This window comes from Mustela erminea, chromosome 2, assembly GCF_009829155.1.
Source record: "Mustela erminea isolate mMusErm1 chromosome 2, mMusErm1.Pri, whole genome shotgun sequence".
NCBI classification, from domain to species: Eukaryota; Metazoa; Chordata; class Mammalia; order Carnivora; family Mustelidae; genus Mustela; species Mustela erminea.
In genome coordinates this window covers 159,326,316-159,343,493 of record NC_045615.1, presented here as the reverse complement: position 1 = coordinate 159,343,493, position 17,178 = coordinate 159,326,316, and the positions used below count along the sequence as shown (strand labels likewise).

Below are 17,178 nucleotides of genomic sequence, written 5' to 3'. Positions count from 1 at the left end.
CTCTGTTTTAATAGAGTTTAAGTTTATTGCTTTTTTAGATTTGAACGCTGAATAAACTGAAAAAAAAAGGAAAAATGCCTTTTGCATTGTTATATTCAAATATAGATTGAGAAAAGAAAGGACTAGAACACATTTCTTCTCTTGAGTGGCCATTTCATATAGCTGACAACATGAATTATATTACATAAAATCTATTCATTATTCTAGCCATTCAAGTTCAAGCCGAGGTTTAAGGCAAACTAATGGCTGTCACATGAAGCTACTGTTTGTCAGTCTTCAGTGAACTCAAGCAAAAAAACAAGGAAACTGGGAAAAGACAACATAGGGAGTCAAAGAATATTCATATTGACAGGAAACAGCTTCAAAAGAAGCTTCTTGCATTGAATTTGGCAGTGGTACAAGTTACTTTAAAATGCTGATTTTTAGTGTTGAAAAGTTATTGTGTTATTAGGCTGGGATAAATTAGAAATTATATCATTAGAAATTATATTTTAGAAATATAGAAATTCCTATAGAAAATTCTATAGAAATCAGATAGAAATTACATTTTATTGCTTGCTTTGGTGCCAAACCTCATTCCACTGCCATGGTATAATGTCACATATGCTGGACTAAAAAACGATACGTTGTCCACTTTCTTCTTGTGCTGTGTTGATTGTTCGAATTGAGAAAGAAGAGAAGCAACATAAGTAAAATTCTAGAAAAGAAAGTATGCTTAGAGAGGTCCAAAAGAATCAGATATTTCCACCAGCATCACCACCACCCCCCCGGGCTACTGTGCTCAGAGGAGCAGATGTTCCTTAACCAGTAACCTGCAGAGTCTAGAGAAGAAAGGAATCTCCAGAACAGAAGAGACACTGGACTGTCCTCAGGGAGAAGAGGAGGCGTTTTCTGGTGTTTGACTCCTACGGACAAAAGAAGTGATGACGAAAACAGTTTGACTCATCCGCCCGCTCGGTGAAGAAAGAGAAAGACAGTCCTGGGAGGGGGTAGAAGATGAAAGAGAGAATTTTAAAACATTCCATCCAAGAATGAATTTGTCCTTTTCTTAGCACCCAAGGAGACACAGGTCTATGGTATTGCCGAAGCCCTCTGACTTGTATCCCGTGGCAGAGTGGAAAGTCCAGAGGCTTTGGAATCAGTCTACATTAGGCTTTAGGATCTGGCTCTTACTTAGTCGGCATTCCCCAGATGGGGGTCATGTTGGTTTGCGTTTCCCCAAATGGTGATCATCTCAGTTTGGGTTTCCCCAGAAGCAGACTCTGGGACGAGAATTCAAACGCAAGTGAAGGAGACTGACAACACAGGACAGTGATGCTGAGAGGGAGGTGGGGGGGGGAGGCAGGAGCAGGCAGGCCACAGGGACGGCTGTTCAGGCCTGCTGCGGCCAGGAGCCAGTGCAGCTCACTTCTGCCAGGGCAACCCGGGAGCGCGTGGAAACCGCCTGGCTCAGAGGTCCCCATCTGAGGGATGAGTGAGGCGGACGTTGGCCAACTCAACTCAGTCCCGGTTGAAGCTGCTCCCAGAGCCCCTCAGCAGGTGGCAAAGGGAGACAAAATAAAGTCCTGAAGCCAGGAAGTGTGGATGCCCACGGTAGGCAGCCACGCCAGCACACCCAGAAGTGAGCACTGAGGGAACGTGGTGTGGCAGTGACCGGCTCAGCTTCAAGGGGTAGAAAAAGAAACAGAGAACACATGCCCTTTGGGTGCGAGACTTGCTTGCTCTGGTCTCCCCAGTGCTGCCCTATTTCAGGCTTCGATAAATGACGTGGGGACCAAATAGGTGAGAGAGTGCATGAAATAACTTAGTTTTAAACCCGGACTCCAGCGTTGATGAAAACTCACTTTCTTCATAGGTCCAATCAAATCTCACTCTACAAAACCATAAATAAAAGAACTTAACAGAATATTAATTAACCCACAGCAGAAACTGAGCAAATATAAATATTATTACTCTGGGTCCATTTCCTTCTTTCCACCTTGGGGCTCTCCCCACTTTATTTTGCCTTTTCTTAGAAAGAGGAAAGGTGACTGCCGTACTTTATTTAGTGCCCGGGTTCAGAAACCTGACTAAGCCCGGCCCACTGGAAGGGTCCACAGCCTGCCCTCATCAGAAATGCCAAATGCATAGACGTCGTATGTTTGGGAAGCCGTGATCGTAATTCCTTCAAGATCCTGCCCCAACTCATGTGATGGTAAAGGGTGAGTCCAAGCACCAGGACACAACCCTCCTGCAATCCTGAAGAACAAAACTAATTAACTTCCCCGCTGCTCATGCTTAAGTCGATGGCTGTGTGGTTTTTGATCTGCTGCTCGAAAGTGAAAATACGAAAAACAACCCTCTGCCCCCTAAAAAATCAAGGAATAAAGGAAAGTGTCAAGTATTTTCTACAAACTCATCGCCCCAAATTTACTCACTGTTCTATTCCTTTACTCTTCTATCTCACATCCAATGTGTGCATTTACTGCTGGGACCCAGCCAGATCCCGTGTCTGAATTCCAGAAGCTCAGTTCCCAGTTTCCCTGAGAGGAGGCCTAAAAAAATAGGAACTTCTCAGAGGACTATATACAAAATAAGGAATCTTAAATTATGTCTATACAACTCCTTCCATGGAAAGTTTCAACTTTTTAAAACAAAGGAGCAAGACAATTACTTATAGAAGTTTAACCTTTCTTCCGACCTTCTAGGAAATGCGTGGTTTACGATACAATTTAATCCCCGAAGTGCTAGGCACTTAGTCCAGCTAACTTGAAGACTGCTTATTGCATTTGAATAGTCTGTGTTAATTTCAAATTCATGTCATAGTTTTCTTTAATCGAGATCTTTAGAATTCTCAGATCTGTCTGAACTGTTGCCAGGAGCTGGGAATGGGTGCGGGATGAGGCCAGCCGGGCGAGGACAGCCGTGGCTTTGAGCAGCTGTGTGTGGAGGTCCCAGGATTGTGCCAAGTGAGCACACTAGGAGGAGAGCTAGAAAGTGTGCCTTTCGGGGAGCATGGGTACTAATGAGAGTCATGGAGCCAGAGCAGACAAGGTAAGCCTGGAGGGAGTCAGCAACGTGGGAGACCGAGCCGGAGCTGCACTGGCGATTATGGAGTGATAGGCAAATCACAGCAGCTCAGTTACATTTTAAGGTAAGCAAGAGCTAGAAAGGGACAAACAAAATAAAGTTTGGCACAATGGACACTCCTCCGTGAAAGACCATCTGCGCTGTGGTGCCGATCTCCTCATTGTGCTGGAAGGCAAGAACTTGGAGCACCCCAGAAAATCAGTGCTCCGCCAGCATGAACCTCGAGCCTGATTCCCTGTGTAGACTGGATCCAGGCCCTGTTGGCTTTCGACCCTTTCTGTTCATTTAGTCAATTAGTGTTTCTCCTTGGGTAACAGGCCTGATTGGAGAGTTAAGGTTTTATTTCTCATGTCTATGCAGGTGATGGAAGGTATGGAGCCCAAGGGATACGCTCAGGGTTCGGGCTGATGGGGAGCAGGAGTTTAAGTCAACCGAGGAAACAAGAGCACGAGAGAGAAACAAAGGCCTGTTGATGACTGTATGTTAAAATGAACTACAGCAAGATCCCAGCGGAAAAACAACAATCGGAGGGGTGAACTGAGACCAAGATTAGAACCTTGCCCAGGTAAAAAGCAGGAAGCAGGGTCTGGGAAGATGTGGGGAGTCCAATTTATTGCTGAGGTGAGGTCTCAGGTGTGTTCCCCATTTCATGGTACAAGCTACCTTCAAGGTGCCCTTGGGCTGCCTGGCTTTTTCCCCCAGGTCACACATCCCAGCCTTCTGTCAGCTGATTGTGACTTGGGACAAAGGAGAGGGAAGTATACTCTGGAAAGACAAATGACAATGTAGCTTTTACTTTCAGAGGTGTTTTTCAGGCTTAACATTTTAAAAAGTCTTAGATTAGCACCTAACTAGTTTTACCACCTTCTACCAGCCTCGTGCTTACCTATAAAATGGAAATAATAATGGGACCTCTATCTCACAGAGCTTTGTGAAGCGTTGCTGGGGTGGCATGCTGGTGACCAAGCAGGACCTCAGTAAAGTTAGTCATATTCCTAGGACAAAAGCAACTCCAGTAGATCTTGTTGGCTTGAGGTGATGACCAACCCTAGAGGTCAACAGTTATGGGACAGAGAAAGATAAATGTCTCCCAACTAATCAAAAAAAGAATATTTGCCATTTACTTGTGTACCACTCCATAAATTATAATTACAAATTTTGACTGTTGTCTTCTGGAAGGCCTTGTCCTGTTGTAAACCCAAGAGGTACCTTAGAAATTCATATGAGGGAGAGAAGAGAAGGGGTTTTAAGAGCCAGCACTAGAAATCACCCAGAGTTTAAATACACTCCATCAGTCCATCTCACCATAAATAGAGAGGACTTGTGATATGATATACCCTCATACCCCATACTGAAATCCCATCCAAGGTGCTCCCCACAACATACAATGTCTGATATAATCTGACCCCTGACTACCTTTCAATTTCATGTCATACTGCTCTCTCTCTCTCACTTACTTCTATAGACTGAGTATGTGCCCTCTCCATGCCTGATTCATATGTTGAAACCTATTCCCCCAATGTGATGATATCGGGAAGTTGGGGCCTTTAGAGGTGACTAAGTCATGAGGGTAGAGCCTTCATGAGTGAGATTTGTGCCTTATAATAGACTCCAGAGAGCTCCCTCACCCCCTTGGCCATCTCAGGACACAGTGAGAAGATGGCTGTCTGTGGACCAGGAAGCAAGACCTTACCAGACCCCAAATCTACAGGCACCTTGATCTTGGACTTCCCAGTCTCCAGAACTGTGAGAAATTAACTTCTGCTGTTTATAAAGCACTCTGACTTCGGTACTCTCTTATAGCATCTGAGCAGGCTAAAACCCTTACTATGGTCCAATAACACTGACTTTATTTTTTTTTTCTAACCTCCCAAGACTCTCCTGCCTAGACCAACATACAAATCTCTTTGCGTGTCTGATTTGATATTTCTCATCCAACAGTGTCAGCTCAGATGTTATCTTACCAGAAAACTTCTCTGGTTACCTATTTAAAGAGAACCCTGCTTCTCATACCTCTATGCCACAAACGCTACCACTCTTGAATCCATCATATTGCTCAGTGGTTGAGAGTGAGCTTATGAGTGCTGCCAGGATAAGGCAATCAGTCAGATATCATCTTTGTTACGTGGGTTGCTAGCTCTTATTTGACACCTACTATTTTCTCACTAGTCCCTATCATCGTAACTAAACTCTTGATTGTGTTTTGTCGTTTCCAAGCACTGTTGTTTAGCTTGGAATACTTACAACAACTCCACTAGGTAGAATGCTGCATTTTCAGAAAAGAGAGACCAAGGTCCAGCAAAGCCAAGTTACACCCTATGGTCTCATAGCCAGTAGAGACCACGGTAGAAATGAAATGTTCATTTTCCCTCCAAGCCCTACATCGTCTGGAATGTGTATCGTGCTATCCTGGACAGCCTTTCCTAAAATGGGGAAAAAGAAAGAAAAAAGAAAGAAAAGAGCAGAAATCACAACCTTAAATCAGTACAAACATACCAAAGAGCATTGAAAAATAAACACTCTAGATAAATACCATAAATCTCTACGATAACATACAGTTCAAGCTCGAGAAGGCTCTTAAGAATAGATGTGTGGATGGCTGCGGAAAGAAAAAGTGCGACTGACGTAAGAGCAAATTCAGACTTAGATGTCAGGCCTGAGTGCCACCTGCCAAGTTACAAAAGCCTCCTCTGAAGGCAGGAAAGAACTGTCCCCTCCATTCAGTGGCTTGAGATACACAAGTTACCTTTTGTGGGGAGAGTCATTAGAAGATGGGGGAAAACAGAGCTTCAGCTGGGCAGGGAAACTTGGCCTCACTGCCTCTCCCTGAGAAGGGCTGGGATGTCACAGCCTGAGAGCCGGCTGGGCCAGAGAGAACTCCAGCTCTGCGGCGGTTTGGATCAAGATGTTCGCTGCTTGGACGTACATGAACGGGAGAGATGTGGAAAAATCGGGCTATGGGTTAGTAAGACCCAGAACTTTCTTTGGTTTCTGTTTTTTAGTTGTTGTTGTTGTTGTTGTTGTTTTTTAAAGATGGATAGGAAGTCTCTCATTATGTGTCTCTGGTCACATTGTGGGTTCATTAAAATGAGACAGACAAATATTCCTTAAGTTGTGGTCCCTGCATAGAAGGCAATGTCTTGAAAACCTATTAGCTTGGAAAAAAAGCAGAATTCTTACCAAGTCTACTAGCCATTTGGCACACCACCTCAGCATGTTACTTGAATAAAGTCATTTTCAACAACAATGATGGGATCATGAGCTTAGTTTGTGACAAAAAAGGACACAACACTTTAAGCAATTTCTAAATTGGGTAATTTCTTTCTTTTTTTTTTTAAGGTTTTATTTATTTATTAGACAGAGATCACAAGTAGGCAGAGAGGCAGGCAGAGGTGGGAGGTGGGAAGCAGGCTCCCTGCTGAGCAGAGAGAATCGGGTAATTTCTAAAAAGTTAAAACCATGAATTTCTCTTTTTTCCAATCTAATTCAACTCAACAAACATTTACCAAACATTAAGTATGTGCAAGACATCATGAAAGAAGACCCGAACTCAACCGACTTACATCATTTTTTAAAAGAGATTTTTCTACTATCCCATTTGCCCCTCTTTCTAACAAAGATTTTTAAAGAAGATTTTAAATTTTAAAAAATTCAAAGATTTTTAAAGAAGTATTCATTCATCTTTCTCTTCATTCATTAGTATATTTTCATTGTCATCATTGTTGTGCATAGTTTCTGCACTGTGGTTAACAGAAGAAAAAGAAGGAAGGACGGGTAGACGGAGAGAGGGGGAAACATCCTTAGCTTCTAGAAGTTAATAGCCTAACAGGAGCAAGGATTCATTCATTCATATAAATGGCACAACCAGAAAGCACTTATTCCCTCACTAGCTGAGCTTTACACACATGTGCACGTGCACACACACACACACACACACACACACAACACACACATACAATTTGTTTGCTAAGGCAATAACCGTCTTGGCAAATAAACGAAATTTAGTGAGTTTCCGTTTTCTCTCTGTGTCATGAGGAAGTTGGATTGAAGGATTGTTGAGGGTCTTCATAGCTCTAAAATCCTATCAATCATTTCACATTTGTGAAGCATTCACTGCGTGTGAATGGGAGGTACTTTGCTAGGAAAAGCAGGACACACAGCGCGAAGTAGAGCTCATTTGGCTTTAAAGAGGTTATAATTTGTTGTCAACAGGCCGAATGCAAACAACTACCTGTATCAGAAAATGGTGTGAATAAACATGTTGGCGAGATGACAACAAGGAGGAATTCATGCAAATGTAGGACAGGGATGGATTTGAGGGACCAAAACATGGTTTCAGGACAGCAGACAGAGACAGCCCTGGCAAGAAAGGCAAAGAATGTTAAAGGAAAAAGCAGGACCAGTAAGAACAGAAACCGAGAAAGAATTGGTTGTGTTAAAAGATCAGTAACAAGCTGACTTAGCTTGGCACTTGAAGGAAATGGAAAAGATGACGTTGGGGGAAACAAAATCAACCAGCCCAAGGTCTGGGGTTGCCTAGAAATCTATTTCAAATTGAACTCAGGGACTACGGCTGAAGAACTAGTAAAAACGGTTTTAGTGCAGAAGAAATGAGCCAGGAGAAATGGTACAGCTGATGCTGGTGTGGTGAGACTGAGGAGCATGAAGGAAGCGAGAAGCTTGGGAGGTGCTGAATCTAGACAAATGGATACGGAAAATCTAGAAATGAGGAAATCTCAGCATGACCATCCAGGCAATTTTTGTCCTAAATGAGTCATTTCCTGACCTAAACGAGTCATTTCCTAGTCTATTGATATGTCTAAGATTTCTCCCACTGCATTAAAGCAGTTCATTTCACTTTAAATATTTTATTTCATTCATTCATTCACTTACATACTTACTTATTTTAGAGCGGCAGGGCCAGAGAGAGAGGGGAGAGAGTCTCAAGCAGACTCCACACTGAGGACGAAGCCCAGCGTAGGACTCGATCTCACGACCCCAGGACCACCATGTGAGCTGAAACCCAGAGTGGGACGCCCCATCACCTGCACCACCGGTCACCCCGGTTCATTTCACTTTAAAGTGGCAGGTCAGTTGGGAGGTTTTGGATACGCCTCTCCAGAGGAGGAATAATTAGAGAGGATTCATGGATTAGATTCAATCACTAAGGCTAGAAGAACCCACCTAAAAATCTGAGTAGTGTCAGGCAGCAGGAAGCCTGGAGACCCAGGTTTGAGGACGCCTGTGACTTCACCGACAGAGAAAGAATGGGACGCTGGGGACGGGACAGGGTCAGTGAGCTGAGCCTTGGTGGACAAGGGCTGGAGGAAGGCTGTGATTTGGACTGACAGCAAGAGGAGGATGGTGTTCCAAGCAGAAGGAGGAGTTTCAGAGAAGGTGATGCCATGGAAGACGGAACCACAGGATTACACACAAAGAGTCCAGCGAAAGCAAAGATGCCTCCCGGGGAGCAGGAATCAGGAACACGCGTTCTGAGCGTGGAGGATGCAAGAGCCCAGAGCAGCGGCTTCTTCAGAAGGTCATGTCTGAAGGGCACAAAGAGGTGCCTCCAGGATAAGGACACCACAAAGTTACTTACTAAGAACTGTTAAGTGACTCCCCCTTCTATGGGTCTTGACCTACTTTGAAACTGTTGCTTGAGCAATCATCATACCTATTTTACAGTACCTTTCAGGACTAAGTTGTGTTTGTTTTTTTTTTAAAGATTGTTTTCCTCTAATAAATGTTAAAACCTACATAACAAAAGATTAACCCCATATTTTACCCAATATATAGCTCTAGAATCTAGACAGAGCCAAACATCCAGCAATGACTGGATGGCACAGCGCGTTAAATGCCTGGACCCCGCGGAAGCAGAATGCCTGCACTGAAATCCCGACTCCATCACTCACTGGCTGTGAGAGCTGTAGGAAGTTACTCAAACACTGTGCCTCCGTTTCTTATGGATACATCTGCAAACCCTATTACCTTCCTCACGGAGCTGTGGAAATCAAATGAGTTAACACACGTGAGTGTCTTGGAATAGAGTGTGGCACGTCGTCTGAGCTCAGCCAGTGTCACCAGCGGCTGTCCTTGGGAATCATTATTGCATTTGCTTCTTGATTTCTGAATCCTGGAGCAGGTGCACCCCTACCGCAGGTGGAACCGCTTTTCTCAGCCACAATGCAGAGTGAGTCATCATAAAATCAGGCTGCCAACTTCCTGAACGATTGAATTACTTGAGCTTCTACATACAATCATTACTAATGAAAAAGTTGCCCTTTCCTTTTGAAGTTCACAGATTACAGAGGCTCCCTCCTCAACCCCACCTTTCCTTTTCAAGGACATTAAACCTCCAAGAAAAAGACGGGAAAATGATTTCTTTTATTGCCACCCTTTTGTAGTTCCTTTTCCCATTCATTCTCCTAAAGAAAAAAAGACTTCATGCATTATGCTGTCAGCCGTAGCTGACAGCTTATAACTGCTCTGGTGTAAGTGTACGTGCCTTTCCCACGTAGGATTCAACGTGTCCTGCCCCTTTCCCTTCCCCTACAATGGGGCTCATCCTACCTCGAGGCAATAGTGGACATCTGGCTACCAGTGTAAGAGCTGATGGGCACTTTTCTCACTGTTCTAGAGAAAGGATCTGGGATATGCATGATCAGCCACGAAATTTCACTACAGTATCAACTCTGACATGGTCTTACTTATATGGACTTTCATCAGTGCTCAAATGCTTGGGGGCAGGCAAAATCAAGCCCTCTCCCTACAATGACATCCATGTTCTAATCCCTGGAAACAGAATGTGTTAGATTATATGGTGATGGGGAACTACGTTTGCAGATGGAATGCAAGCTGTTAGTCAGCGGATCTTAAAACAGGGAGATCATTGGGATGCCTGGGTGGCTCAGTCAATTAAACATCTGCCTTCGGCTCAGGTGGTGATCCCACGGTGCTGGGACTGAGTCCTGCATCCTACTCCCTGCTCAGCGGGGAACGGGCTTCTCCCTCTGCCTGCCCCTTCCCTGCTTGTGCACTTGCTCCTGCACTCACTCTCTCTCTCTGACAAATAAATAAATAAATAATAAAAAACAAAATAGGGAGATTATCTTGGTGGGCCCAGTATACTCCCAAGGGTCCTTAAAATTGAAAGATGGAGGCAGAAGTTAGAGATCAGAATGATGCCATGTGAGAGGGACTTAATCTGCCATTGCTGGCTCTGGACCAGGGCTGGGTGCCGGGGAATAGAGGCGGCCTCTAGAAGCTGGAAAGGGCAAGGACACAGGTTCTCCCCTCGAGCCTCCAGAAGGAACTCAGCCTTGCTGACACCTTGACCTTTGCCCCACGAGACCTATGCTAACTTCTGACTTATGGTTTAAGCCACGAAGTTTGTGGTGATTTTTTTTCAAAGATTTTATTTATTTATTGGACAGAGAGAGAGCACAAGCAGGGGGAGCTGCAGGCAGAGGGAGAGGGAGAAGCAGACTGCCCACTGAGCAGAGAGCCCAAGGTGGGGCTGGATCCCAGGACCATGGGATCATGACCTGAGCTGAGGGCAGACGCTTCACGGACTGGGCGACCTGGGCGCCCCAGTTGGGGTGATTTTTGCCGCAACAAGGAGAAACTGATTGGTGTTCCACCTCTGGAGATCTGCCAGGCATCCTCCGCATCTCACGGACTCTACCTCCCCACCCCCCCTGCCTACTACTCTGTTTCATCCATGCTTATTAATGCAATAGAATTTACCAAGCACAGGGGCACCTGGGTGGCCCAGTCACTAAACATCCACCTTTGGCTCAGGTCATGATCCCAGGGTCCTGGGATCGAGCCCCAGGTTGGGCTCTCTGCCTAGTGGGAGCTCTCCAGCTCCCCCGTGCTTGTATTGCCTCTCTCTCTGTCTGTCATAAATAAATAAAATCTTAAAAGAAAAAAAAAAGTTACTGAGCACATATTCTGCCAGGCACTCCATTGGATCCTGGAAATGCAAGACGAAATAAGACGTAGCCCACGTCCTCTCGTTGACTCGACCAATATTTGTGTACCGGGCTCCTGGGTTAGATGTGGCAGAAATATAAACAGCCCCTGCCCTAAAGAAGCTTGTTCACTCCTGACAAGATAACCAACACGACTAAAAAAATTCGATTTCATGTAATAAATGCAGGTTGGAAGAATATAGCAGAGAGACCCCCTCACGCACCTTGATGAAACCAAGGAAACTTTGGAGAGAGGAAGAAACGGAGCTCGGCGGAGTCAGTTTGCCAGACAACAAGAGCTTCGAAGAACCTTGACCCTTGAAGTGTGGCTAGCATACATGAGGACAAGAACTGTACATTTGGTTCCATTTCACTTTTCACTGAAATGGAACTAGCTAGATGGGGCTGGTGGCTACCATCATGGACAAGCAGACTGCACCAGATTACACCCTCGAAAGGCAAGAGATTGCCTTGCCTATCTCCTTTGTCTACTTCTTACTCACCAGAAAGCAGGTGTTGTGGCGAGTCACCTTTGACTGCGCAGGTGGGGCATCCCCTCAAGGATGGATGTAAGAAAAGTGGAAGGAACTTGGGTCTTGGGTCTCTGACCTCGGGCAGCTCTCTTTCAGTCTGGCTTACGCTCAGATCGTTATGTGAGAGCAATAGAAACTCCAGTATGGTTTAAACGATTGTTATTTTGGATTGCTGTACAGCAGCCAAATCTGTATCCTCATACAAATGTCCCCCAGAATAATAAAAAGCAATAAACGTAATCTTTGCTAAGATCTTTTTTGAGTGCCTTTGTGTGCCAGGCACTATGCTAACTGCTCTAAACGCATGGTCTCCTTTAATCCTCATACATTCGGATAAGGGAGGTAATAGTACACCGACACACCGTTCTGCAGACTAAATAGAGCCTTAGAGGAGTGGCTCATGAGTGGTAGCATTCAGCCTGTCCTACAGCAAACTGTAGTCCAGTGTACAGACACGTATCTTACCACATAAAGCCAGGCAAGTTGGGTCTACACCCAGAATTCTAACATGCAGATACGGTATTTATACTTGCAGCAGACACTCTCCATTGTCTACCTAGCATCCATGTCCTCCTTCCTCGTGAAAAAAGAACCCCAATTTATTCAAACTGTGGGCAGAGTTTCCTTGACATCAGGAAAAGTAGGTTCCAAGAAAGAAATCCTGCTGGTCTAAACGAGTCATAATAACCTCGTGCCCCTTGGCTAGGAATTGGTCTGAGGAGAGGTATGTGACACACTTCTGGGTAATGAGATGTAAGCAAAAGTCTGTCTCTTTCCAAACAAAAAGCCAAAACCCTGCCCAGGATAAAGACGCAACACCGGAGGCGCGGCATCCATCATGTAACCATGAGGACAAAAACCAAGGTCATAGGGATGGCAGAGTGGAGAGATCACTGAAGTCCATGTTGATATGATTGAACTGTGGCTCCTTGCATGGGCAACCTACCTCCAGACTTCTTGAAGTATGAGAAAAACAAACCCCCATTTACTCAGGCCACTATCAGTCAGGTTTTCGGTCACTTACAGCTGGATGCCTTCCTCACTGATACACATAGGTATACATATACCTTTTGTTCTCTTAGAAAAGACAAGAAAAAGCCACAAACCTTACAGTGGTTAAGGTAAGGTAAGAGTGTAAGGTAACCTTACACTCTTCGCTGCCTGCTAGAAACCAATTATCCACAGTAAGAATCCATTTCCATCTCTCTCAAAATACAGTTTTGGGGATATGAAAACTAACCTAAACAGGTAACAGAGCTTGGGCAAAAGGCATATTTATCCCTTTCCCACCCTCAAACTAAAAAACTTTTACCCCCGAACTGCAAATGTTTCTTAAGCAATGCATATGTGTAAAAAGCATTTATGTTCTTTTGCTGTAGACAGATAACATTCTGAAATTTTAAAAGAAATTTCTGTAATCTCTCTTAATCTCTGTAGTCAAAGAGAAAAGCAGAAATACGAAGACTAATACAGGAAGAAAAAAAAAAGGATTCATTCAGTGGGTATTCCCAGTCATACCAAAGAAAAAGAACTGAGGCATGTCATGGGAGACTAAGGTTTAAAAGTTAGTTTAAAGACATAGGTAAAGAAAAGAGGCAGAAATGGTGTTTTGCGTTCAATTTATACAGAAAGTTGATTTACTTCTTTCTGAGTGTGCAAAAAGCAGTAAATAATATTTATGTAATCGATTATTCCAGAATTATAAAGAAATTCTAAAATATTCTGGAATGCTAGATATTCTCATTGGGCGGGAGAAAGAGCAGATATTTTTCTGGTCATATGCTCAATAAAGGAACACATTCATAAACATACAGCATGCCACCCCCCTCACCGCCTTGTTAATCTTTAATCTGATTTATAACTGGAAAGATCATGTGGTAGCTGCTTTTGCACTATTTCATTCACAAAAAGATGACCCATTGAGCAAGCACATTCTCCCCCAGGGATTTCCTAGACTACATGGACTAGACGCATTTTTTTTTTTCTTTCCGACGCCAAGCCACAGAGTATTTCCAGCTGCCATCGGAAGGGTGTGCAGCGGCAAATGAAGCAATATTCAAGCAACCCCCGACATGATGGCTGCGTTTCTATCCGACCTGCAGAAGTTTCAAAGGGGAAAACGCACGCGAACAAAGACGCGGTCACAAAGAGCAACATACCTTCGAGATGATCAGCGGCTCCCCGCGCTCCAGGCCGCCCTTGAGAGTAAAGCCCCAGGGCGCGCCCCCCTGCAGCAGCGCTTCCAGGTAGAGGTACCTGCCCTGGGGGGTGCCGTGAGCGTTCCGCGGGCCAGCGGCCTCCTCCAGGTTCTCCGGGGTCCTCATCGCGCCCAGCGCACGGTGCCTCGAGTTAATCTTAAAGCCGGAACCGGTTCCGAGGGCCGCATCCCAGCCTCGGAGATACCCGCCGGCCGGAGCGGGGTCCGGGGACGCGATCTTCCCGGAGGAAAAGTCCTTCGTGCGTAACCGCGACACGCCGAACCGGACCTTCCCTTGCGCGCCTTTGAGCGTAAGTTTTGCTCCTGGGATTCCGGCTCTCGCCGAGGCCCCGCGGGGCTATACGTCTCCCCGCTCCGTTTGGGGAAAAGACCCACAAAAACCTTCTTTCTGGGTCACTCTCAAGACCCCCTTTACTTGGCGCCCACACCGCCGACCTTCTTTCTGTGTATTTCACAGAGAAAATCTGAACGGTCTCGCCATCTAGCAGGAGGGTCGCGGAAAGCCCCGCCACGACCCCGAGTCCGGATGGATGACCCCGCCCGGCCCCCCGCGAGCCGGACCCTCACAACAGCCTCCCGGCCCCGCAGGCCCCTCGGAGGAAGCCCCGACCCGGCCCCGGGGCCTCGAAGGTCCCTCCCGTCCCGCGGGCGGAGCCGCTGCGCGCACACTGTTCGCTGAAGTTTCTCCGCAGTCGGTCCGCGGCGCGTTTCTTGGGGGAAAAAAAAGTTTTTGCAGGATGGACAGAAAAGGGGAAAAAAACAAAAAACAACCCCAAAAAAGCCGCGTGGTAAATGAATCCTCAGGGGAGCAGACCCACCCCGGCGGCCGCGGAGCCCTCCCGGCGTCCTCCGGGACGCCCGCGGCGGCCGCGCGTCTCCGCCGAGACCCGGAGCAGGGAAGGGGGGAGGGGGAGGGCGAGCGGGGGCCGCCCCCCTGCCTGCCCCGCGGCCGCGGAGGGAAGCCGGAGCGCGCGGACTCGCGGCCCGCACAGGCTCGCGGCGCGCCCAGGCTCGCGGCGCGCCCAGGCTCGCGGCCCGCCCAGGCTCGCGGCGCGCACAGGCTCGCGGCCCGCACAGGCTCGCGGCGCGCACAGGCTCGCGGCGCGCACAGGCTCGCGGCGCGCCCAGGCTCGCGGCCCGCACAGGCTCGCGGCCCGCACAGGCTCGCGGCCCGCACAGGCTCGCGGCGCGCCCAGGCTCGCGGCCCGCACAGGCTCGCGGCCCGCACAGGCTCGCGGCCCGCACAGGCTCGCGGCGCGCACAGGCTCGCGGCGCGGGAGCCGCCGGATGTCGGACGCGCGGGGCAGGGGCACCGCGGCCGAGCAAGGACGCGGCACAGCCCCGGCCGCGCCGATTACCGCGGAGCGTCTGGGGGCGACCCAGCCTCTAGAGTTTTTAAAACTCCGGGCGCTGCGGCCGGTCCCCGCGCTGGGGCAGCGGCGCCTGCAGCAGTTTCGTAAACAGTCCAGGGACGCGGGGCTGGCACGGGGTTTTACCTGCTGTTGTCGGAAGAAAACACCAAGCGTCCTACGGGACCCGCTTCTCGTCCTGAACCCGGACTCGCCCATCCGATTCCTGCTGGTTTGACGCCGAACAAACGAGCCGCAGCTTTCTTCTCTCTTTTCATTGTTACCTAGGCCCAGGCTGCTACTAGTCCTTAAACCAGAAGGAATGCACTTAATTCCTGCCAAGGAGTGGGTCCTCGCAGCTGAATGTTATTCTAGTTTTAGGTTGTCAGTGCAACTTGGTAATGTATGAAATTTAGCATTGCTGCTTTTTATTAAAAACGTGGACAGTGCAAGGGAACTATATATTGTGCAAAGCGGCTCGGCGATTAAGTTATGGGAACGATCCGGAATTATTTCCAAGGGATATGTGTGCTTAACCTTTAATGTTTAAAAGTATGCAGTCCTGGGGCGCCTGGGTGCCTCTGCCTTCGGCTCAGGTCATGGTCCCAGGGTACTGGGATCGAGCTCCGCATCGGGCTCTCTGCTCAGTGGGGAGCCGGCTTCCCTTCCTCCCTCTCTGCCTACTTGTGATCTCTGTCTGTCAAATAAATAAAATCTTTATAAAAAAAAAAAGAGTGAAAAAAGTATGCAATACTGTGAATTATGTGGGAAATTGAGGTTAAAAATTACTGTGGGTTTTGGTATCAACTTAATTGTAATGTTTGTACTTATAGTTAACGAGAATATAATAGAGAAGCAGACATCATATGCAAATAAGCCCAGAAGATCTTTAATGTACAACACAGAACTAATATTGGATGCTTAGTCATGTGAAGGGCTCAACAACAACAAAAAAAGGTACTATCTCGTTTTTACATAATGGCAGTATTTTAGTGGAAGCATAAAGTGTACCAAATCAAAGTATATGACAAATATTCTCTGATTCTTTTAATTTATTTTTTATTTTCAGCATAACAGTATTCATTATTTTTGCACCACACCCAGTGCTCCATGCAATCCGTGCCCTCTATAATACCCACCACCTGGTACCCGGACCTCCCACCCCCCACCCCTTCAAAAACCTGATTGTTAATAGCAATGGATGCAATTTTTATTGCTGCTTCCTTTTGCAGCTTAATTTATAAATTAAGAATAAAAGGAGAAACACTGGCTTTTCTTTCACTTGATTATTCAAAGTGCATGCGTGTGTGTGTACAGTTAGTGTCGTAAGTAAATGAATAATTTATTTTTAAATTATTTTTGTGGCACTTACAATCTGACTCCTAATTCATTTTGTAATAAATGACATTTTACAGAGTCAACATTTAATATTAAGAGTAATGAAGCTAAAAACAAAAGGTAAAGGAAAAAAAGAGAAAGGCAAGCAATGAAGAATACAACTAGATGTTCATGGACCGATGAAAACTCTGTATCATCAAAGATATTTGTAACCTAAATATTTGATGAAAATTGATATATAATCTAAAAAAAAAAGTCAAAATTCCTTTGGTAGATATATAGTATAGCAACTGATAGATGGGCATTAGAACAACTTTTTCTCCATCTTGCATTGCTCAGATTCAAAGAACATATCCTTGTTTTTGGAGACAGGCACAAGGAGGCCATGAAAAGGTTAAATGATCTGATAGGAGTCATCCTGCAAAGAGCATAAAATTAACATCTTCAGACACTTAGAGATGGAATCTCAGTTTAATGTAGGTCTTTTGCATAATTTATGGCAAAAAGACAAATTTCTATGTGGCCAGCATTGCTAATTCATAGGAAGAGCTTCTGCTAGAGCATGTGATTGGGACCCAGAATCTAATCAGGGAATGAAGTGAGACCCCCCACTCCTTCCCAGGGAGAGAGAAGCAGCCCTATTGTCTCAAGATGCCGACAGTGGAAGGGCCAGGATTCTAACTGAGAACAGGGTAGTT

The 17,178-nt window shown here is 46.1% G+C and overlaps 1 protein-coding gene across 1 annotated transcript in view; it reads right to left on the bottom strand.

Annotated features, from left to right (window-relative positions):
- SHROOM3 (shroom family member 3) overlaps window positions 1-13,920 on the bottom strand; it is a 290,162-nt gene extending 276,242 nt beyond the window's left edge. Inside the window, exon 1 of the mRNA XM_032334624.1 lies at window positions 13,735-13,920. Within this exon, the coding sequence (XP_032190515.1) occupies window positions 13,735-13,899 (165 nt within the window). The 5' untranslated portion in view covers window positions 13,900-13,920. The remainder of the gene's footprint in view (window positions 1-13,734) is intronic.
- Window positions 13,921-17,178: the final 3,258 nt, after the last annotated feature.